This window comes from Podarcis vaucheri (assembly GCF_965113315.1).
Source record: "Podarcis vaucheri genome assembly, chromosome: 16".
NCBI lineage: Eukaryota > Metazoa > Chordata > Lepidosauria > Squamata > Lacertidae > Podarcis > Podarcis vaucheri.
In genome coordinates, this window is record NC_138754.1 from 39,697,715 (window position 1) to 39,723,537 (window position 25,823).

The window sequence follows — 25,823 nt, forward strand, 5'->3', positions numbered from 1 at the left end:
TATTTCTGGACATGAAGGTTTCCTTGTTTCATTTAAAGTTGTATGGGATGGAATCTCCCACTCTCCATTTGTTTCTTGTACTTACCTTTAACATAGTCTTAACCAAGCAACACTGAATGTGCACACGCATGTGTTTTAATGTCAATAGTGAAACAACTCAGGGTGTTCATTTGTATCCCATAACACATTTCTGCATGTTACGTCTTGTGGAAGTTAAGGTTAAAATAACCCTTGTGCGCAATTTCCACAATGATTTCCAATTTTTATTTTAAATAACATATTTTTATTTGTAGCGCATACAGAATGAAATCAAACACTTGATGAAGCTGCAAAGCCAGAATGTGTGTTCGTGCAAGAAACAAACCTCTCAGATCAAATTTGTGAACAGTTCTTCTTCATTAGAAAGTCAAATGGGGTTGCAGTCTGAAACTTTTGAAGAAAATGAGCTCTTTACCAGTCATCTCAAAACCAGTGATCATGAGAGTCATCTGGAAGCTTCGGCCATGCCTCCGGAGTGCCTCACAAATAGTGTTTCAATGAGCAGTGGCTATGGCACATGTTCTGCCGCAGAACTGAGTCCTAGCAAATATAAAGACATTCAGACGTGCATGGAAGACCCAGAGGAGATTACCAAAGGAAAGGAAGGTGCCTCACCAGTGCCGGAAGGTCTAGTTACAGCCAGTATTCAGAACACCAGAGAATATACACAAACAGGTGTAGAACATTGTCCATTGCTGAAAAAAGATGATAAAGGTTTTTCTGATGAATTTGAGCATAAGATCGGCGAAGGTCATTGTGGAAAAACAAACTGGTAAGTGGCCAATCTTGGAGTCATTAGGTTTATATTTAGAGTTGGTAAGGTTTTAGTATGTCTACTCTGCTTTTAACACAGGCAGTAGTGTTTGGAAAGGTAGTTTCACTACTTGCCTATATATGCCACTCAGCATGCAATTGAGTTTGCTTACGTTAAAATCTAAGATACATTCCTTGCATTTGTGATACCTGATATGCTATCACTGATGTAATATGAGGGTGTCTATATTTAAAAATCTTGCTTATTCCCAGGGAAATTTTCAGGCTTTTTTGTTTTGTTTTGTTTTGTTTTGTTAAATAGGCAGAAATGTTCCTGGCACTTCACATTCCTGGTAGGTGTGTGGCATGTTGCTATTCTGCATTGAAAGTCTACGAGGAGAGAGGTGTTAAAATAACAGGAAGCTTCTTTTTGTTGAGTGAGACCACTGCTCTACCTAGGTGAACAGCGTATATTCTACACTGATTGGCAGTGTGTCTCCAGGGTTTCGGACGGGTCTTTACCAGCCTTACCCAGAGGTGCCAAAGACTGAACCCAGGCCTTTCTGCATGCAAAACATGCACTCTACTACTGAGCTACAGTCTCCCCATTTATTTTATTTCATAAAATTTACACACCACTTGATTACAAAAACCTCAAAATGGTTTACAAAAAGTTAAAACAATAAGATCAAGAAAAAATAAACTACATTAAAATATTGAAACAGATTTAAATCACCTCAACTTTCTAAGCGTCTGAATGTTTTCAGCAGGAAGCGTACAGCAAAGACTGTATCCCTGCTTGATATCAATAGGCAGGGAGTTCCGAAGTGGTGTTGCTGCCACACAAAATGATTGAGTTCTTACAAATGTGAAAGAGTATAGCCTGCTTCAGTCTAGCACTTTCTTCAAACAGTTTCATCCTCTAAAGCTTTAGAAGTAGCCCAAGACTGGATTGTGGAGGTTTAAAGATGAAAGGAACTTACTTTTATGTACACCCTGAAGTCTGAGAGGACCTGGCTGAAAAGCAGCTGCTTCAGCTATAAACTATATAGCAAAGAGAGCATGTTCTGGGTGTGCTTAGCCCTCAGAATTCTTGAGATGAAATATACATTCTGTTGTGAATGAACTGAAATGTTCCCTAGGAACGCATTAATTGATTTTCAATGCATTCCTATGGGAAACCGTGCATCGCAAGACGAAAAACTCGCAAGACGAGACTTGCGGAACGAATTAATTTCGTCTTGCGAGGCACCACTGTATTTGGTTTTCTTCACACTCTGATATTTATAGCGTGGTGAAGTTTCTAAAACACATACACTTGTGTTTGTTTGTTTGTTTGTTTGTGTGCATGTCTTCACTATGATGCTTAGAGTTTGGGATGCAATTAGTGGGACTTCTGATATTTTTCTACTGATCAGCAGATCTCCCATGTGACATATTGCTTTTGCTCCCTTTAGTTGGGGTTGCTATATGGCATGGAAGACTATTTTTTATTAAAGAAACAAAAATCCAAAGCCTCCCGTGGAGCTAGTCATTTGTACTTTGGATCTGACCATTGTTTTCTTGAGTCTTTTTACTCATATTCTGCAAGTTCTGTAAGTGTTTCAGTATGGTTAGTTCTTTACAGTTGCCCAGATATTTGAGCTACTGCAGGGTTTGAGTTGCATCATCTCTTCATTTTGGCACAGATCTTATTTTAAATAAATTACAGGATGTCCTGTTGTAGACTCCAGGGAACAATTTCTTTCTTCCCAATATTATTTGTTGAAAACCATTCGGGGGGGGGGAGTTTGTCCAGTCTCCCCTGCATAAGGCCATAGTACCTTACAGGCTGTAGCATGAAATAGATCTAAAATAAATGTTGCTGGGGCAAACATGTTTCTTTCTCTTTTTCTATTTCCCTTATTGTAGTAAATCTTTAACATCATGGGCTCAAAAGTTAAAGCAAAACCAGCTGAAAAGAACAAATGTGGAGGAAGGGGATACGCATTCTGTGCAAGTAAAAGAGCACTCACAGGCTGTAACATTGGAGAATGTAAGTGGACCACCATTCCACCTAAACCCCTTCATTGGAATAGTAAATGTGTATAGGACTGAGCTACATTTTCTTTCTGGGATCCAAAGAGCTACATTTAGATGTGGCCAAGTACAGTGGTGCCCCGCAAGACAAATGCCTCGCAAGACGGAAAACTCGCTAGACGAAAGAGTTTTCCGTTTTGGAGGTGCTTCGCAAAACGAATTTCCTATGGGCTTGCTTCGCAAGACGACAATGTCTTGCGAGTTCCTGCTGGTTCCCCCCTTTTTTCTAAGCCGCTTATCAGCTGATCCGATCAGCAGATAAGCCGCTAAAAACCGCTAATAGCGCTAATCCGTCAATGGGCTTGCTTCGCAAGACGAAAAAACCGCTAGATGAAGAGAATCACAGAACGGATTCTTTTCTTCTTGCAAGGCACCACTGTATATGTGCACATGCCCAACAATAACCCGCTTTCATCAGTTTTTGAACAGCATTGAGGTTCCTCTCCTCACCTGTTCCTTATTGCAAACTGGTTTTGAAATCCCCACCACTTTCATACAGTTCCCCTGAGCTTCTCTGTAACAAATACAATAGGATTTAATATAATATATGCTCTTGGTGAACATAAGAAGAGTCTCCTGGGTCAGACCAGTGGCCCATCCAGTCTAGCATTCTATTCCCAAGCATGGATAGCCCTCTCCTCCATGAATTTGTCTGATCCTTGTTTAAAGCCATCACTGCCTCCTTGGAGTGAGGTCATAGACCTCAGTGAGAACTTTGGTTAAATGGCTATAGACAATCGCTTGTAAAATATTTTTTCAATATTTTGTAGTTGATGCTGACTTTTTCTTTTTACTTGATATAATTTATGTAACTTTTTTATTGGTCTATAAATCATTGTGTGTCCCCCTTTTGTGGAATTGTAGACTAATCCTACTGCAGCTGTTCCATCATCATCTTACACTTTTTACCTCAATGAACAAAACGGAAGCCAAATGTCTTTCAGTTCTTGTACTTCAGGTATAGTTAATTGCTTTCTATTTTGCTTTTGTTGTTACTATTTCAAAATTGCAACTAAATGTAAATTGTGTTGTGACTGATTTTGTGTCTGTTTCTCCTTACTTTTGGTGACTCTGTGTGTTGCAGTTTGGTAAGATTAAGAACACAGTCCCAAAAATAAACCCTATACCAGGAGTTGTCAACCTGCTAGGGGGGCAGTAGGGGGTTCTACAGCACAAGCTGAATCCTCCTTCCATCGAGCACGGGTGGGCGGTAAGGAAATTTTACCATAAAGAAAGATGCTGTTAGTGGGTATGAGTTACTCGTGCGTAAACTGGTGCCTTTCTCGGTTAATTTGCCTTGTTAAACCTTTCTGACTGCACAGCCCCTTCTCATCGCGGCTGCCTCAGTCACTGGCAGAATCTGTCAGTGGGCGTTTCTTGAACCTCTTCCAACATAAAAGTTGTTTGACACCCAGTCTCCTCCTCCTCTCACTGCGCGGGAGTCTTCTGCGCAGGGAAGGCGTGGGTAGCGGAGGACCTGGGCTCTCCTCACTGATGTCCAGTGAAGAGTCCTGGAACCCTCTCTCCACTTCCCCCGTCTGCCTCCCTTTATTCCTGGTGTTGCGCTGATTGGCTTCCCCCTCTACTGAGCTGTCTCTCCCCCTGCTGCTGGGTCCTTCGCCAGTATCATCTGGGAGCCTCCCCTTCGCCTCTCGCTTCGATGTCAGTTCCCTAACAGATGCATTAGTGGACAGTAGGTATAAAAGGGTTGACTACCCCTGCCCTATACAGTCAGCTTGTAACTTGTGCATGTATAATTTAATAATTTCAACTTTATGCGGTTGATGGCTGGCTGGTTGAAATTGCACAAATTAAAGCACAGATAACAGAGAACGTTTTGCTCAGGGTTTTCCTGGGAACTTCCCAGAGCCCTGTAAGCAAGGTGGAGAGAGTGAACGCGCTCTGCCTTACTTAGGAGTGGGAAGAAGGACCTGTTTGGTGTGCCTGCTCTGGAGATAAGGTTGCTTGCATGGGGGCAGTTCCAAGGAGATGGTTTGACTAGACGTGCTTTTGCATATATGTGCCATCTCTGGAACGTAAGCCCCACGCAAGGTGCAAGTTGAGTGTACCCATTTACCCAGCAGCAAGCCCCCTTGAACTAAGTGGGGTGTACTTCTGAACAGATATGTATAGGATTGTACTGTAAGGCACTATGCTGCTGTTTTTCTGCTTTTTATAAATATCAATATGATAAACAATGTTGTTCTCTTGAAAGTCCCCTTGTAAGAGCTTGGCCCTGATTTTGGTTTTAATAATAAAAACTTTGCCCCATAAACATTGGGAAAGAAACATATCTCCTACTATATCTGCAGGGACTGAGATAATTTGGTCCATAGTAACTGTGATTAAGCTAAAATATGACAAATGTATACATATAAATCAGCATAACAGGTTTATGGGGAAATGGGTATTTTTTTGTAATGTTCTTGAATTTGATAATGTTCAATCTTATGCTTCTTTCAACTTGCTGTTATAGTTTTTCTTTATGCTATTTGTTTTTGGTTTATTTTGTTTATAAATAAAATATACACTGGGTTGTAAAACACCTGAATCCATTGGTTCAAGTCCTATCTTCCAGAGCCGAAGAATACAAGCTTGCTCCATGTGACAGCCTCTTTACCAGGCTCAACATACACAGCTCCCTCAGCCAATCCTCATCAGGCTTGGTTTCCTGACCCTTCACCATCTTGGTGGCCCTCCTCTGCACACCTTCCAACTAGTAAAACTGGCAAACGACTTTATTTTGCCCCAAGCACAATAAGCTTGGGAGAGTAGGATAAGAGAAAAAACATGAAGAATGCCAATTGTTTTTTAAAATGTAATCCTTTTATTATAGAATTTATGCCCCATTTTCATAGCAAACAGCTATGATGTTGCTTCTCATGTTGCAAATGTGAGTGAAAAGTGCAAGGAGGCCTATGAAAATTGGGAAATTCGTGGAAGGGAATTTGGATCGACTTTAGAAAAAATGTTTTAAGAATGAGTATTGATGTATAAGTATTGATGTTTAAGTTTGGATAAGGTAAAATTGGTTTTTTTTTAAAATGAACTAAATTAAATGAAAATAAGGTTAGCAAAAATAAATTGAGGAAATGGATGAAAGAGAAAAAGTAAAATAATAATATGTTAAATTATTAAGTTAAAGCTGAAAAATAAGTAATAAGGATTTGCTGAGTTAATAATCTGAATTGGAATACAAGAAGGGAAGGTGTGAGGAGGTAGAAGTAAGTTAAAAGAAAATAAGTGAATGGAATTATATGTGTTTTTATTTTTGTATTTTTGTTTTTTGTACAACCTTTGAAAAGTTAATAAATATATTATAAAAAAAGAAAAGTGCAAGGAGGCCAACTGTTCTTTATTCAGATTCAATGAACTAGTGTTGCTGTTTAAATCAGGATAAGGAAGGACTGATTTAGATGGAGATAATGTTGAAATATGATTAAGGACAAATATTCTCATTACATTCTCAGCACTAGTTTCCCCAGAGTTCTCTGCAATATTAATACATTATCTTTAGCATTATTTCATGTCAAACCCTATTACTGCTAAAGCTCTGAAGCATAACATTTCAGACATGAGTTTTTCATAATGTTGCGAATTTGCACCCGTAATGTGAAAATAAAAAAAAGTAATGTCAGGCTTCACAGCTCTTTTCTATATAGAAGTAAACTTTGATATATTTCTCCATTTCAGGATTGACATACTGGAAACTAGATGAGAAGGAAACGTACCATACTTTGCCTGAGAACTTCAGAAATGAATTTAGTGCATTTGCAACAAAGATGTCCTCGGACCAGGTATCTTTTGTGTAGTGTTCGCTTTGGTAGTTTAATGGATGTTAGAATGTTTCCCCCCTGTTCAGCCAATGTTGCAGTTTGGATTGGTTGGCAGGCATTTGCTGCACAGCCAGTTTATTTAGGGGACCTGAGAAACAGGCCCCTTTTCTCTCTCCTATTGCTTCAAGGATCCTAGGGCATTTGAGAAAGTGGACCGTTGTTCAAGTTGTTGTGGATGGGTCGGTTTGAATTACCTGCTGGCAGGGTTAAGGATTGTTTTCAGTAAGAGACATTTGACTCAGGCCCAAAGGCAGGATAAATACGAAAGACTAGGGCCCTACGGGACTTGACATCTTTCCGCAGGGCCTGCAAGACAGAGCTGTTCCACCAGACCTTTGGCCAGGGCACAATCTGACCCCCTCCTTTGGTAATCCTCACAGAACGTCTAGCCCAATGGTTGCAATTAATTTGATTTTGAATTGATTTTAAAATGAATTGATTTTAGAATGCTGTGTTACTTTTATTGTTGTTAGCTGCTCTGAGCCTGACTTCGGCTGGGGAGGGCGGGATATAAATAAAATATTATTATTAAAAAGCAAATGGCTATGGTTCATAATTGGGTTCATTAGCTGTTGATATTTTCTTGGACAGCCTTAATGATCTGTCTGTTTCTAGCAGTTAACACAGGAATAGTTTTTTGTGCTTTCTTATCCACCTCCTGAAACTTTTATTTAGTGTTTATAACTGATAGGTTCTGATAAATGTGACTAATCATTTTATTATTTTTTACTCAGAACTGCCATAGGAGTTGGAAAATAAAAATGGATATACTTATGTAGAGTGACTAGGGAGGTGAGTGAAGGGGAATGAGATAGGACAACTATCCATGTAGCAACTCGGGAGTGTTGAAAAAGGTGGCAGGGAGCCAATACAGGACAGGAGAAGGCGAGACATGGCCTTAGCAAAAGGGTTTCAAGACCTTCAGGGCTCACTTGAAATGAATATATTGTCTCCAGTAGCTCTTGTGCTAAGCTTCTAATTGTAATTCTTTGCTATAAGTTGGCTGTTGACTGGAATGGATGGTTTCTGAAGTTCTGTTTCATGAGACTTTGATGCACCTTTCTTAAAAACTAAGCAAATCTATAATAAAAAGAGGCAGGAAACATGAAAGAAAATGCTTTCAATTAATTGAATACAGCAGATAATAATAGCTGACCTTTAAAAAATTCTGAAGGCCTTGTCATTTCTGTGATTTACAGTATTATTGTTTACCTAGATGGATAAATTTCAGTGCTAAGAAAAGAGTCATAATTTCCCTTTTTCCCTTTTCAGCCAATCATGCCTTGGAACAGTGGTTTTCACTTAGCAGTTTGCTTCTGTCATTCTAACCCTGCATATATGGAAAAGGAATAAATAAAATAAATAGCAGGTGTAGGGTGGCTGGTCCATATCGGGACTGAGGTGGGGGTGGGGGTAGAGAGTATTACATCCTTTCTATACCCCCGAGGTCTTATTCCAGATCAGCCTCCCCTTTGCCTCCCATTTACGTCAAGAATTGTATGAATGGCTTTTTAAATTCCATGATCAGTGCCTCCTCTGGTTTGGCCCTGTTTAAAGTTATGCTTGCCTCTTCTTGATTTATTATCACTCCTTGTTTTTAAAAAGAAACTATACAAGTTGTTGAGTTGCTGAGCTCTGCTTTCCTTTTGAGCAGAATTTGCTGCAATATCAACCAAATGCATTATGTACCCTTCTTTTTTAAAAAACTATCCAGATAAAAGAGGAGAAAACTGCTTTTGCTAAAACCGAATGAAATTGGCCTGATCCAGGGATCCTTGACATTTACATATGCTCTGGTTGCCCTACATTGCTCCATGCCTGTAGCTAGAATTTTTGTAGGGGATTGGGCTGGAGGAATATGAAAGTACCCAGGAGTGGGGCATCGTAGGGAGCCCTTATGTTGTTCTATTGATTGATTGATGGATGGATTGATTGATTACGGCAATCCAAGCCAATCAAAGTATCCTTGCACTTACTGTCCAGAACACTAGGAGGCAGAAGCAGCTTTGTGTCTTACTAAGAATCGAGGTAGACTTCTGCTTTTTTGTACATCTCCATAAATGAAAGGGCTACAGCAGAAGTAGCCAACGTTGTGCCCTTCAGTTGTTGTTGGGATTCCTAGCTCCAGCCCCAGGCAACATGGCCTAATTGTCAGGGATGATGGGAGCTTGTAGTCTAGCAATATCCAGAAGGTGTTATGTGAGCTACTCTTAGCATATAGGTTTATTCCCTTTATTTATTTATTAAAGTTGACAGTTCCAGGAAAGGTCTTAGAAAATTTCCAAGATTTATTCAGCTTTTAGAGTATTTTTAAAAATTGCTCACTGATGTGCTTGCTACCCTGGGCACCTTCAGTGGGAAAGACAGAATATAAACTGAATTAATAATAATAATATTTTTATCATTAATTTACAACAGCCCACCCCTTTTTTGGCTATGTTCTCATAGAATTACTGTGGGCACATACTTTCCCATTTCCCTAAAGTAGGAGGAGCCTACTCATGGCCCTAAAGGTAAGTCATAATCAGAAATAAATAATGGTTTACCTTGAACAAGCAGCATGCTAGGGCCAACACCTCAATTGTGCCTACTTTGTGTCTCCTTTTATTGCATGAGAAAACAAACTATGAAGTGACTAGCTTAGCATTGTATACGATCCCTTATTCTTGGTTTGTTAGGAAACTATCTCAAGTGAGTGTTCACACATAACATTAAGCCAGGCCCTCTGCGGCTTGTTTCCACTCTTTGAAAGGGGAGGAGTAAAGCAGGCATGATTGAGCAGCATGCACTAGTATGCTGCTTGTTCATGGTAAACCAAGATTTATTTCAGACTTGGATTTAGCATCATATGTATCTAGAGCTGTTGGTATGAATGGGCAGGCACATAAAATAGCTGTGTGTATGTTTAGGTTTGTAACTGATTGTTCTTAAGTCTTTTTAATGTAAGTTGCTTTGAGTCACTTTGTGAGAAAAGCACATGACAAATATAACAACAATAAATTATTAATAATTATTATATTAATAATATAACAATAATACTTTAGACCACACATTGGAACTTGAATTGGCACTACTGTATTCACTTCCCCTTCCCCAAATGTTTAAGTTCACTTTGGCATCTTTGCATTAAATATGATGGGTGTTTGGTATTATTTTAAACAAATCTTAATTCCTTTTTTTTTAGTTGTCTTCTGGTGATGAGATGAAGCCATCATCCTTAAAGGAAATTTATCATAAGAAACAAAGGGAATGTAAACAGTTTGTAGACTGGAACCTTTCCCCCTCACAATCAACTCACCCTCCTGAGGTAATTGTTTGTATTTCAGCGCCATATGTTGGATTAGAAGCCTTCCATGCTTCCTCACACTTAAGATTCAAAGATTCATTCTCTCTCTCTCTCTCTCTCTCTGTGTGTGTGTGTATAGGTATATAAAAATATCACCCTTTTCCCTGACAAAACTCATCTGTTCTAGACTCCAAAATATACTGAAGTACTCCCTTGACATAAGCCCAATAATTAGATCTTTGCAAAGTGTATACATACCTACACACACACACACACACACACACACACACACACCCCTGTGCTATTGATCACAAAATCAGATGGTTCTTTGTTCCTTATTAAATCAGGAACACACAACAAGGGGGGGGGTGTTGTCAATAATTTCACCTTCCACACTTAACAAAACATGGCAAAAAATGAACAGCTTAACTTTCAAGCAGAAGCTGCAAGCTTAAATGCAGCTCACAGATTTAAGTAACTAACATTGTTCTCTCCCCAGCTATGCACATACTATTATGAAATTACAGCTGTAACTTATCTCTTAAAAATTTCAAAAGCTTCCTGTTTTTTATATCAAAATGAAAGCTGCTTCACCAGATAGTTGACCACAGATATTTTTCAATTCTAATCACTGTGATCTTTGTTTCCCAGATCCTGACCCTCGACCCAACACTGCACATGAAACCTGGCCATCAGAATCCAGGACCGCCTCCGTCCTCCTTCTATGGGACACCTGACAGGGTTATGTTTTCTCCAGACTCTATGGCAGATCCTCCTTTTTTCATGCATTCAGACTCCGATTCATTGTCTCACATAAGCACAGTAACATCACCTCTGTCTCCTGGGTCTCCAAAATACACTTTGAGTGCAACAGCTTTGCACAGTGACCCCTGGAATACTTGCATGTTCCAGAATGAAACTAACGCCAGCAGTTCTTGTCGTCCAAGCAGTGAGTTCTTAAACACTGAAGAGGATGACAACTTGACACTCACGCCATCTTCAGCTGCCCACTCCCAGCCTCCATCTGCCAATAATAGTTTGCCGGAATACAATATTTCAGTGACATGCATGGAAGATCCTGTGGTATTCTCCAAGTAAGGCTGATGTCAGTAAGAATCTTGACCTTTAAATAAGCATCGCAATATTCGGTGGTACCTTGGGTTACATACGCTTCAGGTTACAGACTCTGCTAACCCAGGAATAGTACCTTGGGTTAAGAACTTTGCTTCGGGATGAGAACAGAAATCGTGCTCCGGCGGCGTGGCAGCAGCAGGAGGACCCATTAGCTAAAGTGGTGCTTCAGGTTAAGAACAGTTTCAGGTTATGAACAGACCTCCGGAACAAATTAAGTACTTAACCTGAGGTACCACTGTAATTTGAAACTTCTGCTTACTTTCCTTTCCTGAAGCCTTCCGCTGAGTTAAATGAAAATACTAAGCATTATTACAGGCCTGAAAGCAGTCACTTCTGGCTGCCTGTGATGAGTTTGAATTGTAGTCAGGTGACCAGGCCACAAAACCTGGTGAAACTTTCTTTAGAGACCAAATATTATAGTAAACATTTGGGGGGGGGGCTAGAAAGCATGTAGCTTATCTATTTTTCTTCATTTATATTCAACTGTTCTTCCATCATGGAACCCCAAGTGGCATACTTGTGGTTCACAGGAGGCCTCATGAAGTCTTTCTGCAAAGTGCTAAAGTCATACGCCTTCAGACCGCACCCAGTAGCTTATTCTAAAATTATTTGCAAGGCTTGTGTTTCAGTTTTGTGGAAAGTGGCTAACTTGGATTCAGGCTGGATTATGTCATTTGAGGAGAGCTCAGACTAAGGACCAGACTAGACATGATGCCAACAGACCTGCCTGTTTAGAGCACAGGGAAACGTGGACAAAGGGAGCTGAGCTCTGTCCCTTCTGGATACTTGGAACTTAGCTGGGGAGTTAAACTGGGAGGAGATGGGTTAGCACTCTCCCTCTGTGCCCTTTTTGCTCTAAACACCACTCCCCTATCTACTTTAAACATGATTGGGCAGACCTGGATTTAAATGAACAAGTCTTCTGCTATCATGTCTGTTTTAACCAATTAAAAAAGCACACCTGCCACCTTGCAGGCAAGCTACACCTTAAAAATATATGTAAGAATGGCTCAGAATGTTCATAATCAAAAGCAGCCTAGGGAACTGCAATTTTGAGTGGAAATTGGAGGTGCACTGCCCTTTCCTCACTGGCTGTCATTCCTCAGAACCCTCACAAGGTATTTTTCCCAATAGTGATTTTCAGATTCCAGTTTTTTTCTTAAGTAGCAACCTCCCCGGGCTGTCTCTCAGATTTATTTTTTTATTAGACTATATTTTGCCCCGATTCGCCAAACGTTTGCAGCAAGGGAAGCCCAGTTGAAATGTCTTTTGCTTACAGACTACAAGAAAACTTCAAAATACTTTGTATTGTACTTCAAAGAAGGAAATGCATTTGCTTAAATTGAAAGCTTTGCTACTTAGCAGAAAAAGCAGTATCTGTGCAATTGGAAATACAGACTGTTCTTTTTACTGAGACTTCCAGTCTCAATTTGTTCAGTGTGTGGAAGGTCCCAGGTTCAGTCTCCAGCATTTCTAGATAGAGCTGGACGAAAGCCCTGTCTAAAATCCTGGAGAGCTGCTTGCAGACAGTGTAGATAATACTGAACTAGATGCACCAGTTGGTCTGACATCTTCCTATGACATGGCAGATTTGCTTTTTATCTAGCAGGACTCTTTATGTGGTTCTTATGCATAGGAAAAGGAAAGAAATGAACTCTTGATTTGCGACTACCATTCTTACATGAAAAATCTGAGAACCAGAGACTAGAAATTGAAGCACTTGGTTTCGCTTCATATTGTCATTGGATTGCCCAGATATTCCAGCCGTGGTACTTAATTTGGAGAGTTAATTCAGAATGTCTGAGCTTGAACGAGACTCTGGCTTGTTTGCCTTGAACAGTAGAGCTTCCCACATGTTCTGCTATATCAAGATGCTTTTTAACTTCTCTCTTTCAAAAAAGACTTGCTATGTACCATGGGGACACTACTGTTCACGAAACACCCATCAGAGCTTCTGTATTCAGAACTAGTTGTACACATGCCCTGTTATACAAGTGCTTTGGTGGGGAAGATCACTTGGCATCTGTTTGTGGAGGCAAATTTCAGTAGCCGTAGTTCACCATCTGTGGAAAACACGTGCCAGGATGGTCATTTTCTGTCTCTAAAAAACAGTGTTGCAAATGCATTATGACATATTTTTAATCTTAAAAAACAGGATTAGGCAGAATTTGAGAGAAAAACATGCCCGGCATATTGCTGATCTACGAGCTTATTATGATTCAGAAATTCAAAGCTTAAAACAGCAGCTGGAGGCAAGCCATAAACCTCATTCAGAAGACTTTGAGAAGATCAATCAAAATCTTACTGACAGGTAATAGAGCTGCTTGGAACAATGTGCATATTTCTTACCCCCCACCCCTGTGTGTCTGTCTCTCTGTCTCTGTCTCCTTTCAAAATTGTTGTTTCCTGGAGCAACTCTTTCTGTTTATTGCTTCCTTCACTTTTAAGATCTAGGGCACAGATATTGATGGCTACATGAAAATACATAATGTGGAATCTTTGAGATGCCCGTTAATTAGGGATGAGTTTTAGACAGAGAAAAGAGATAAATGCTGTTATTCACATACAGAATTCCTCTAGCACAAATCTTCAAGGTAACTTGTTTATGCTGCTTAGCTGGAAGTGGAACTATTTCTTCAATGTTTGTTGTACATGCCACTTTTGGAAAGAAGACTATTGTAGCTTTAGAAACTAGATATACAGTGCCTGGGTTCAAATCATTTTCAAATGCAGTTTTGGTCACACTCTCATAGCCTAGTTAGACAACTCAGCTAAAAATACTGAAAAATCTTGTTTTCATTTCTATCATTTTCATGGCTTTATTTTCATTTTTAGATGTGACCACTTACAGGCAGCATTGGATAAAGCTAATAATCGCATGAGAGCACTTGAAGATAAAAATAGCACTCTGGAAACAGAAGTGGTAAGTGCATGCCGTGAGTCAAATTGAGCTCAGTTATATAGAAAGATTACCAAGCGAGACGATACAAGTCTGATCTGTCAGCCCTTTGAGCTGTATGTTTTTCTGCTGGAACTTGGGAGTCCTTATCTGGCACAAGTCAGCAGTTCTTGTAGCGATGCCTCCTTTCCCTGGGGTCTCCTTTATTCCCTACTAGAATCCTAGTCATTAGGTTTGGCTTTAAATAAACAAATAATCAGTCAATCTTGCCATTCACCAGAAAGCTTCTTATTTGCAATATAAGCACTAAAATATAATTGATAATAAACCTTAATACAACCCATTATGACTTAAAGTGTGGATAATTTTATAATTTCTAAAGCACCTAATGTTTTTCTAGGTGCTGTATAAAGACTAAAAATGGCCCAGGCCCCAGAGTTTCATTCTAAAAGGTTTGATAGAAAAGGAAAGCAATATAGTGGTACCTCGGGTTACAGACACTTCAGGTTACAGACTCTGCTAACCCAGAAATAGTACCTCAGGTTAAGAACTTTGCTTCAGGATGAGAACAGAAATAGTGCAGTGGTGGCATAGCAGCAGCGGGGAGGCCCCATTAGCTAAAGTGGTGATTCAGGTTAAGAACAGTTTCAGGTTAAGAATGGACCTCCAGAATTAATTAAGTTCTCAACCTGAGGTACCACTGTATGGGGAGGGAAGAGAAGAAACAAGTAGAATGAAAATGCAACGATTTCTTAATGCCCATGTGGAATAGCAACTCAGGAGATTTTCCTGGGAGTGGAACCTAATGGTTGTTGGTCCCAGCTGACCCACCATGGCACATAGAGGGAGGACTGCAGTGTCCCCTTGTGGTGCCTGTGAGCTTACATGTGGGAGAAAACAGGGAAACAGCTCTATTGGGCCATGTGCAAGCTCTCTGCAGACGATGTATCTACCCTCTACTGGATCAGGTCTGTTAGTATGTTGTGTTTATATCCACTGCATGTTACTGATCTCTCTCCTAAAGCTTGCAAGCAATAATAAAAATGAGAACATGTTTTGTCTGAATCTTATATCTTGTGTCTCAAAACATTATATTCCTTAGCTTTGGTTCTGGTTCTGTTTTCAAAGTAGGCTTCTGTTTTCTGTTTATGTGTGTACCTGTCTGATACTTGGCCTTCTTTTGTTTCAGACAGACTGGAAAGAGCGCTTCTGTGCTGTCAGCAATACCACCAAGGCTTTGCAGGAACGTATTGAAGAAATGCGCACCAGTGGTAAAGAGAAAGATAACACCATCAGCCGCCTGAAGAGGAGGCTTAAAGATCTAGAAGAAGCATTTGAAAAAGCCTACAAGCTCTCAGATAATAAAGATGCCAAGTTAAAGGAAGAAAATAAAATGTTCCAAAATGTAGGTTGGAAAAAACAGGGTAACTTGGATATTTGAGTAAATTCAGCTGAACAATCCATTTGTGAGGTCAAATGAGAGCCCCACTATAATCAAGCAGCTGCTTGAATGAACCTCTAATTGAGATGATATTCCTGGAACTTTGTAATAGGAACCACTTTTTGGACACTTCAGATTTGGCTAGCCCTTAATGGAAATGTCTCCGTACTTGTATTACAATTGTCTCTACTAAAATAATAGTACCTTTGTGGTATGCAGCTTTTAACAAAGAAATTGTGACTTCTAAAGGCATTGGGGGAAGCATTTTTCTATTCTGTTTAATTCCAGATGGCTAAGTGTTGATATTCAGCAGCTGGGGAGGCAGATCTTTTGGTGTCTCTGCCTACTCAGTTTCTTTTCTGTCTCTAGCAGCTAAATAGATGTGCTGTCTTAGTTCACACTTTGTATTTCTGGTATTTCTAAACTAATTCTAGGTTCCTCCTTGGGGAATTTTATTTTTTTTTAGAAGAACTAGGGGTAGGCTGAAATTCATCAAAAAGTTGAGGGAATTTGTTTCAATTCTGTTTTGTTGGACATGCCTGATAATGGAACTGAGTAAAGCTTAGTAGGTTATCTGTATAGCTCTGCAGTTGTTGAAATCTGTAGTCTTGAGGAATTTTCTCTAATGCTAGAGGGGAGCAGATCATTAGTATTCATATTCACCACAGAGGTAACATCCTTGCCTATTTGAACATTTGCTGTTATTTTTAGGGCAGGGTTCTTGTCCAGGCATCTTGATCCTATCCACCCAAAACATTTTCTTTCTGTGATGTCTGTTTCAAAGTATAATCACTAACTGAGGGAGGAAAATATAATTACTTTTATTTCTTTGTAGCTTTTAGGAGAATATGAATCCCTTGGGAAGGAGCATGAAAGAGTAAAGGTGAGAAGCAAATTCACTTTGTACCAAATTTTTATTCTATGGAATTTTCTGTGTATTTAAATAAAGAGGACCAAAAGCTGGAGGGGTTTTGGAGGGCTGAAGTCTTATGCAGGGAAGTCTGTTTGGAAGAAAGCCTTACTGAGTTCAGTGGGATGTACACTCTCTATATTATTGCCTTAAATTCATAAGGGACATCTTCCAGGTGTGCATTGTACTGTCAACAGAAACTGATACATTAAGGAGGGAGGGTGAATTATTATTTTTTACTCCTCATAATTCAGCCTTTCTGCAAGACATTTTAACTATATCAGAAATGATAACTACCCAGTGGTCACTAATTCAGCCATAACTAGAATTTGTTGTGCACGAAGCTTCTTATTCATTTACCCATATTGTGCAGATTATAGTGTCTCTCAGCTGAGAGAGCAGCAGGGAGCTAGATAGGCCTGCCCTGAAGGTGCTTAGCACCAGAGAATCATTTAGGAAGACAGATTGCTTCAGCAAGTGAACATGGCTGCATGTAGGAAGCCAGAAAGAAAGGAAGGCCCAAGATGATCTGCTGGTCTGCAGCAATCCTGACAGAGTACAAGTATGAAGATTAATTATTGGTAATGAAGCAAAACATGCGTTGAACTTACTCCAGAGGAAGCTCAAGCCAAATTGGATTGATGCCCCTATAAATAGTAGTTACATGTTGTAATCTTTCAAGATTAGTAGAGAGACCAGTTCTGTATTTGCTTTACACTTTATGCAAGCTTAGCATGTGACCTTTTCTGCCTCCCTACAGGATACCTTAAACATCACTGAGAACAAATTTTTGGATGCACAAACTCAGATTTCTGATTTGAAAAGGTAAATGTGCCATTTAATCCTGTGTTACTTCTTCAAATAATGTTGTAAAAATTTCAAAATCACCTTAACAGATCGGAGAACTGGGCCCAAGCTAACAATGAATTTCAGCAAGGACAAATGTAAGGCAGGAAGAACCAGATGCACAAATATAAGATGGCGAACACTTGGCTTGCCTGTAATACACGTGAAAAGCATCTAGGGGTTTGGGTGGACCACAAGCTTAACATGAGTCAACAGTGTGATGCAGGAGCAAAAAAGAGCTAATGCTGTTCTAGGCTGCATCAACAGAAGTCTAGTGTCCAGATTAAGGGAAGTAATAGTACCACTCTGTTCTGCCTTAGTCAGACCACACCCGGATAACTTTGCATTTCTGCTTGCCACAATTTAAGAAGGCTATTGAAAAGGTGGAACGTTTACAGAAGAGGGCAACCAAGATCATGAGGGATCTGGAAACCAAACCTTATGAGGAATTGTTGAGGGAGTTGGATATGTTGAGCCTGGTAAACGGGAAACTGAGGAGTATGATAGCCATCTTCAAATACCTGGAGGGCTGTCAGGTGGCAGATGGCTCAAGCTTGTTTTCTCATGCTCTGGAGGGTAGAACTTGATCCAACGGCTTCAAGTTACTAGAAAGGAGATTCTGACTAAACATCAGGAAGAACTTTCTGGTGGTAAGAGCTGTTTGGCAGTGGAACAGACTGTCTCAGAAGATGGTGGACTCTCCTTCCTTGGAGGTTTTTAAGCAGAGGTTGGAAGGCCATGTGTCATGGATGCTTTAGCTGAGATTTTTTACACTGCAGGGGGTTAGACTAAGTAACCCTTGGGGTCCCTTACAATTCTATGATTTATTTATTCATTTGCAGCATTCATACCATGCAACATATTTAAACTACTATGTAGTTCTTCTCAGAAGTAAACCCCACAGTTTTGTGGTACTTGCACCTAGAATTGCAGCTCAAATTGTGTACAACACTTCTTTTTCAAGTGTTTAAAAAAGTGTATGGAAGTCCAGTGACACTTTGGTGGTGATTTCAAAACTTTGAGTTTCCTGGTCCAGGCACAACAAATGTGTGAGAACATCAGCAGCTGCCTTGCACTGAGTCAGACCAGCTTATAAAATATCTGCATTGACAGTGATTGGCAGAGTTGTTGGATCAAACGTATTTTATGCCATTGTTTCTGAATATATTTTTGCTTCCATTATAGAACTGTCTCGAAACTTGAAGCTCAGATCAAGCAGTTAGAACATGAAAACTTGCTCAAATTTCGTCATTTTGCAGACAGTCACTTCAGAACATCCTATGCCAAGTAAGCAAATAATAAATATGACCTTGTGAGAAAGTAAAGGATACGTGTCTTACAAAACTGTGATTTTTGAGAAGGATAAACGTAGCTATTAGTCAGTTTTCCTTGATACAGGATAATCACAGCAAAACAGATGCATAATAAAGCATTAATAAGAGGCTTTCTGGATATAGCAAGATCCCCACTGACTTACTGCAATTATCAATTTTTAGTAATGTAGCAATGATACTATGTGTTCTTGCTGTATGTACAGTGGTCTGAGTGTCTGTTGTATGAACCATGCAAGATCATCTTGAGCAGGCGTTGTTTCAGCCAGGGAAGACTCTCGGACAGGGTTAAGCGATATTTTTCAGCCCAATGGTCACATTTATTATTAGTATTATTAATATTACTTATTGAATTTATATACCCCCCTATACTCCAGAGGTCTCAGGGTGGTTCACAGAATAAAATCAAGATATAAAACCACAAAATACATAATAAAAATAAAAACAACTCAATAGCCCCCCTCCCAAAAAACCCCACATTATTATTATTGTTTATTCCACTCTTGGAGAAACCACTTGGGGGGTACCAAAGGCAAAAGCAGATGGATCAATGGATGTTGCGCCTACATTTTAGAATAGTGGCCTACATTCTAGCCATGTAAACACCAGAGGCTTCAGCATACTCCCACCCCATCTCTTTCCAGGCCAGCAAGAGGCATGGAGAGGTGCCCTTAATGAGGTGTCCTTAGCAGGTACTGCTGATAGCTTCACAACAGGCAGGAGCTCAAAGAGGGCACAGACTACAGCCTGTGAGGAGTGTGGCCTGGTGAAGGCTAGAGGCTGGGAAGCTGCGTTTGATCCCTGGGCTTGAAGTTCCCACCCTGCCACAGCTCTAGGGGTAACAAGTACTTCTCTAAAAATGTTTTCTCTCCTACCCCACACAGCCCCCCAAACAATAATTTTAATGAATTACAGCAAATCAGTTCTCAAACTATCTCTGAAAGTTCTTTACTTCAACTTCTGGATGTTGAATATTCTTCAGATAGTCTCAGACTTGGTTGCTATGCTTGACACCCAGCAATATTTCATTTCAGTCTTAATACACTGCCTACGAACCTCTGGTGTATAAATTGTTATGTACAGTACAAATAAAACACTTGCTCCTTACATCAACTCTTTAGTCCCCCAAATGAATTATTCTAGCATTCTGGCTTAAGTTTAATAATACTTGGCTAAAATGATAGAGCATTTACTAAAGTTGGTGCCTTCAGAATGTCTATTAGTAAATAAATTCTGCATTTCCCTATAAAGAAATTCTGCTGATTTTTGCATCTTAATACTTCTTTATATGGACCTTTCATATTGTGCTTAACAGTGACTGTCATGAAGGGTGGTATGTAGAGGGCTAGTTTAAAAAAGAAAATGAGATTGTCCCAAACCTCTAGGAAAGCGAAAGGACTGAAATATCTCACAAAGTGGTGCAGGAATGGCTCAGAGGGGGAAGCAGGAGTAGTGTGTGCCCTCAGAAAAATGTGCCTGGGACAGTCTCCCCAGCAGCCCCCACCATGCTCCACCCCATGACTGTTTGACCTTCCTGTAGGTTTCTCCCACTTGAATTTAGTTACTGTGTACTTTCCAAAGTGGCTTCCTAAAGCTGTTTTCCTCAGCTAGCTCTGTGAGGGTGTGGGAATGATTGTTTATATTAATTTTGGCTAGTAAAATGCTGTACTGTACGAGAAATGAAACATGAGCTTTCCATTAATTCTCAAGTTTTCTGCCTAGAAGCAAGCTAGCAAGCTCTGATGTGAGCAGAAGGAAATGGTTGATACCAGGATCAGAGTATTCAATCTTCACAGGCCAGCCGTTAGAAGCCCAAGAGAGCTCCAAAGACAATCGTTTGGAAGAAACATACACTTCTTGCAGGTAGGGTGGCTTTGAATGCTAAATTGGCAAATAATCTCTTCCCCAAGGAGAGGACTGTTAGCATAAGGAGAGCTCTTCCACTGGTGGCTCATCCTAATCCACCACTCATGGGCTTTGTATCAGGGAGGAGATATAAAATGAGCCTGCTGTGATTTCTTTGCAGTTAGGTGGGAATTCATTTTCTGTGCCCTTTTGTCCCTTTGTCTCCCATGTATGCCGTGGGTTGGATCCAGACTGAGTTTATTTTATTTATTTAAAATACTTATAATCCACCCTTTACCTGACGTGGAAATACATTTACAACAGCAGTGACAGAAATTCAAATAATCCAGTACATCTCCCTTCACTCCAAAATCCTAAGTGGATAGAATTGAATTAGCTGAAAAAGTTCAGTGCCTCTGATTTCAATGGAACGCAGCAGAAAAACCATAACCATGTTGATTTCAATAGGTCTTACTGCTAGGTAAATTGAACTAGAATTGCAGCCTTAGTGTGGCTCCAACCCCAAGTATTTAAATTGGTGCTTATGAAATTTCTTCATCCTTTGAGTGTAACACTTTTGACATGTCATCAACATGATTACAGCCCATGCTGAATGTGTGTCAACCCATTGTATGCTTCTAGATACCATACACCTCCAGAAAAGGATTCTTCCCCAGATCCGTCGCTGACAAGTGAAATTTCAAAAAAAGAAACGCAAGTCACAGAAACGCCCATCATAAAAGCCTTTAAAGAACTTGAAGGAAGGAAGACGTTGAAAAACTGGGCCACTCAGACAGAGAAAGAGGAAGCAGCTGCTCCTACAAGTAAGTCACCTTGATTTCTCCTTGGTTTCCTCAGTCCCAGGGTTTTGCTGCTACTTCTTTCTTCCCAGGGATTAGAATAAGCCTGGCTCAGTCTTTAAAGGACAGAGAGCCGCTATGTAATAGGCAAGAACAGCAGAGCATCTATCTGGAAAAATGGCATCTATCTGTATGCAGAAGGGCCCAGGCTCAGTCCTCTGCCTCTCCAGATAGGGCTGGGAATGTCTGTCTGAAACTATGGCGAGCCACTGCCAGTTGGTGTCGACAATACTAAGCTAGATGGACCCAGTCATTCAACTGTATTAAGGAAGCTAGCCTTATAAAATTAGCTGGTCTTGTTAATAAGAGGAGAAGGCAGGAAAGTGGTCAAAAAGTGAGTTGTATGAGATTGCTAGCCAAGCCAGCTAAAAGCCAGCTTTTTAACTCATAAATGAGATGCAAGCTTTTGTGTGCTTAAAAGATAGGAAGTGAAGTGGTGGGTGTTCAGTTTTCCTGAGTCTTCTCCCCCTAGCAAGACTCCTCAGACCTTTTCTAAGAAACCCCTGGTGCCATTCCTTCAGCTTACTCTGGATCACTCATTCTTTGGCACGTTCTCCAGAAGTAGGGGGGTCTTGAGAACCCATAGCACAGGACTCATACATGTTTTTTCAGTGAGCTTTTGATCTTTTTCTTGCTTTCAATAATGTGTTATGATTTCCCCTCCAATTTGAAAGCATCTTCCAAGTTTGTTTAATTTTTGAAATTGGTCTGATTATCTTTGTCTTGTTCGTTTTAATTTTCTTAAGCTGATTTGGGAACACTCCATTTTTTTCTAGGGGGAAAGCAGGATGGGAAATCCTAAGAAAAATAAAGCCACTTTTTTGCATTGCTTGTATATTTCAGAAGCAACCACTCGACGTCCCACTGTTGGATTTGATGAAACAGCTCTCAGTGCCAGCCGGTCCCCAGAGAAAGGCAAAGACCAACTCAGACACAAAAGATACAGCTCACCTAATGGTCAGAGGTCCTCATCTCTTCCACCTTCAAACAGGAAGTCAAACACTCCAAGTAGGAATTGCAGCTGCAGGCTGCCCACCTTATAATTAGGGTGTACAGAGCCATCTTACTTAAAGTGATGTTAAGAGTGTTTCATAGCTCCATGGCTTCTGTTTTTACTGTGCCCATGCTATTGTAGAACATGTCTTATTCTGCTGCTCTTGTTCTTGTTAGAGAGCCAGTGTGGTGTAGTGGTTAAGAGCGGTAGACTCGTAATCTGGGGAACCGGGTTCGCGTCTCCGCTCCTCCACATGCAGCTGCTGGGTGACCTTGGGCCAGTCACACTTCTCTGAAGTCTCTCAGCCTCACTCACCTCACAGAGTGTTTGTTGTGGGGGAGGAAGGGAAAGGAGAATGTTAGCCGCTTTGAGACTCCTTAAAGGGAGTGAAAGGCGGGATATCAAATCCAAACTCTTCTTCTTCTTCTTCTTCTTCTTCTTCTTCTTCTTCTTCTTCTTCTTCTTCTTTTAAAATTTGAACTTTCAAGGAGTGGCAAAGGTTTTGTTTTCAAATCCTGTAAAGAAACAGGGCAGGAAGGTGCTATGATATTTAATGACTGCTCCCACACGACCTTGATCAATCCAGCTAACCTTAAGATGAACTACATTGAGGGTGGGGGGAGCAGCAAGGTTGCCCCACAGTAGATTACCAGGAAGTCCATTTCCACAGCAACCCCTTCCTCCATGTACCTTTTTTAGCAGGTGGAGGGGGCTGCTAATACACCTCTTGGGAGATGGATTTGGACCATAGGCTTCCAGCTCCCTACCATAGCATACTATTTAAGCAGAAGGTATTGTGGGAAAATGCTTGAATAACACTTTTTTTTGGGCAAAGGCAACAGGAGCATAATGTTACAAAGCATCAGATGCTTGTTCTAAGACATAACTAAATTCTAATAAGCTATTTCTCTTGGCAGCAAGGAGAGAGATAATGTTGACTCCAGTTGCTGTGACCTACAGCCCAAAGCGGTCTCCAAAAGAGAACCTGTCTCCAGGATTTAGCCACTTGCTCAGCAAAACTGAGAACATGGTGACAAGGTAACTGTCTGTCAATACTCATTTAAGGGCTGTAGGGGAGAGAATTGGGTTTGTGTGGTGTTAAAAATATTTTCACAATCTGCACAAATAGTTGTATAAAACAAACCACAGGAGCAGCAAAAAAACCACAGGAGCTTCTGCATCCCTGAATACACAATGGACAGGCTGCTTTCTTGAACCTGTGTGTCAGTAATGATGATGGAGGATGGAATGACCCTTTGTTTTGGAGATAGGAGCAGGAGTAACCCTTTGGGGGGACAGCCACCTCCATTGTAGGAAAATGCACGAAACAATTGCTCTTACATTACTTTGTTGTTGTCCCTTACTCAGCAAGCTTTGGATATAGCTTATACTGCCAGTCCACCTGTGGCTTGCATTTACTGGATTGGAGCAATTGCCATTCAAGTAAGAATTTTGCACAAACAGACCTTAGTCTTATTTCTCAAGCTCACATTTAGTTGTTGTTTTTCTTCCTTCCTTTTTTAACTGACCAGAAATGGCCTTTGGAATCCTTCCATTTAGCCATTTCCTGTGACCACAAGGGGTAAATCTCACCAGGACTCAGTGATGTGGAAACTGAGAAATATTTTACAAGTGCTTTTGTGTCTTTTCTCCCTAAAATACTAGATTTGATATTCTGCTTGATGAGTTGGAAACTGCTCCCACACCTACATCGCAATACAGCAATCCAAGGAAAAGGCTCCAGTTTCGCTCAGTAGGTGATACTGAAGGTAACACTTCACAGTAGCTAGGATTCTGTTCCTTGGAATAAATATTCTTTTGCATTTCCAACCCCTGCCTCTTTGCAGCTGTACCCAGCAGATGCTGTCTAGAAGTATAAAAATTGATAGTCGCTTTTGCTGTTAACATCAGACATGATCAAGAGAACTATAAATATAAGAATGGTCTATTAACCTCTGGATGTAACAGGTCTCCAAGTGGGTTGTGTTGCCTGCCCTGCAGCTCAGAGGCAGGAAATGCCCCAAACTTCCACAAAATACTTTTCTGCTCTTGAGGTTCAGTTCATTTGCTGTCTCAGCTTGGAGCAACATCCTGTTTGGAGTCTCGCTCCTTCAGTCTGTTTCTGTGGATTTTGGCACTTTTCTCTGTCTGTTTATATGGTTACATGAGACAGATCATGGCAATTGGTTTTAAAATTTCACTGAATTGTAAGTTTAAACATGCACACATGTAATGTCTGTTTTTAACAACTCTTGAACCATAACAATAGAGATTTAACATTTTTAAATGCTGTAAGATCAAACCCAGAAGTAACTCTTCGCTTACTATATTTAGAATAGTAATAGTTCTTCTTTATAAAATTCTACTGTTTAAATTTTTCAGAGATTAAATTAAATTGACAAAACCTGTGGCACAATTTTGTATAATGACAAAATTGTTTTGTATAATGACAGGTGTACTTCTAGAGTAATAAAGGCTTTTGAATTTACATCAGTCATGTTTTATGTTTTTCAGGATTAAATATATAGGGTTGGATTAATAATAATAATAATAATAATAATAATAATAATAATAATTTATTATTTGTACCCCGCCCATCTGGCTGGGTTTCCCCAGCCACTCTGGGCGGCTTCCATAGAAACCAAAAAACACTAAAATATCATACATTAAAAACTTCCCTGAACAGGGCTGCCTTAAGATGTCTTCTGAATGTTGTTTATCATTTTGACATCTGATGGGAGGGGGTTCCACAGGGCGGGCGCCACTACTGAAAAGGCCCTCTGCCTGGTTCCCTGTAGCTTTGCTTCTCGCAATGAGGGAACCGCCAGAAGGCCCTGGACCTCAGCGTCCGGGCAGAACAATGGGGGTGGAGACGCTCCTTCAGGTATACTGGGCCGAAGCCGTTTAGGGCTTTAAAGGTCAACACCAGCACTTTGAATTGTGCTCGGAAACATACTGGGAGCCAATGTAGGTCTTTCAAGACTGGTGTTATGTGGTCTCGGCGGCCGCTCCCAGTCACCAGTCTAGCTGCCGCATTCTGGATTAGCTGTAGTTTCCGAGTCACCTTCAAAGGTAGCCCCACGTAGAGCGCATTGCAGTAGTCCAAGCGGGAGATAACTAGAGCATGCACCACTCTGGCGAGACAGTCCGCGGGCAGGTAGGGTCTCAGCCTGCGTACCAGGTGGAGTTGGTAGACAGCTGCCCTGGATACAGAATTGACCTGCGCCTCCATGGACAGCTGTGAGTCCAAAATGACTCCCAGGGTACGCACCTGGTCCTTCAGGGGCAGAGTTACCCTATTCAGGACCAGGGAGTCCTCCACACCAGCCCGCCCCTTGTCCCCCAAAAACAGTACTTCTGTCTTGTCAGGATTCAACTTCAATCCATTAGCCGCCATCCATCCTCCAACCGCCTCCAGGCACTCACACAGGACCTTTACCGCCTTCACTGGTTCTGATTTGAAAGAGAGGTAGAGCTGGGTATCATCTGCATATTGATGGACACCCAGTCCAAACTCCATGATGATCTCTCCCAGTGGCTTCATATAGATGTTAAAAAGCATGGGGGAGA

At 40.6% G+C, this 25,823-nt stretch overlaps 1 protein-coding gene across 7 annotated transcripts in view; it reads left to right on the plus strand.

The window, feature by feature from the left end:
- Window positions 1–25,823, plus strand: part of LOC309521515 (M-phase phosphoprotein 9-like) — a 44,960-nt gene that overhangs the window by 12,984 nt on the left and 6,153 nt on the right. For 5 of the 7 annotated variants that reach the window (XM_082204098.1, XM_082204101.1, XM_082204096.1 and 2 more), the window contains 17 exons: window positions 294–811; window positions 2,704–2,827; window positions 3,736–3,829; window positions 6,565–6,668; window positions 9,892–10,014; window positions 10,645–11,087; window positions 13,283–13,438; window positions 13,963–14,050; window positions 15,216–15,431; window positions 16,303–16,350; window positions 17,138–17,202; window positions 18,409–18,510; window positions 20,265–20,417; window positions 21,042–21,223; window positions 22,103–22,267; window positions 23,171–23,291; window positions 23,919–24,022. In XM_082204098.1, the coding sequence (XP_082060224.1) occupies window positions 294–811; window positions 2,704–2,827; window positions 3,736–3,829; window positions 6,565–6,668; window positions 9,892–10,014; window positions 10,645–11,087; window positions 13,283–13,438; window positions 13,963–14,050; window positions 15,216–15,431; window positions 16,303–16,350; window positions 17,138–17,202; window positions 18,409–18,510; window positions 20,265–20,417; window positions 21,042–21,223; window positions 22,103–22,267; window positions 23,171–23,291; window positions 23,919–24,022 (2,806 nt within the window). The remainder of the gene's footprint in view (window positions 1–293; window positions 812–2,703; window positions 2,828–3,735; window positions 3,830–6,564; window positions 6,669–9,891; window positions 10,015–10,644; window positions 11,088–13,282; window positions 13,439–13,962; window positions 14,051–15,215; window positions 15,432–16,302; window positions 16,351–17,137; window positions 17,203–18,408; window positions 18,511–20,264; window positions 20,418–21,041; window positions 21,224–22,102; window positions 22,268–23,170; window positions 23,292–23,918; window positions 24,023–25,823) is intronic. The other 2 variants (XM_082204100.1, XM_082204099.1) reach the window with 2 other exon arrangements.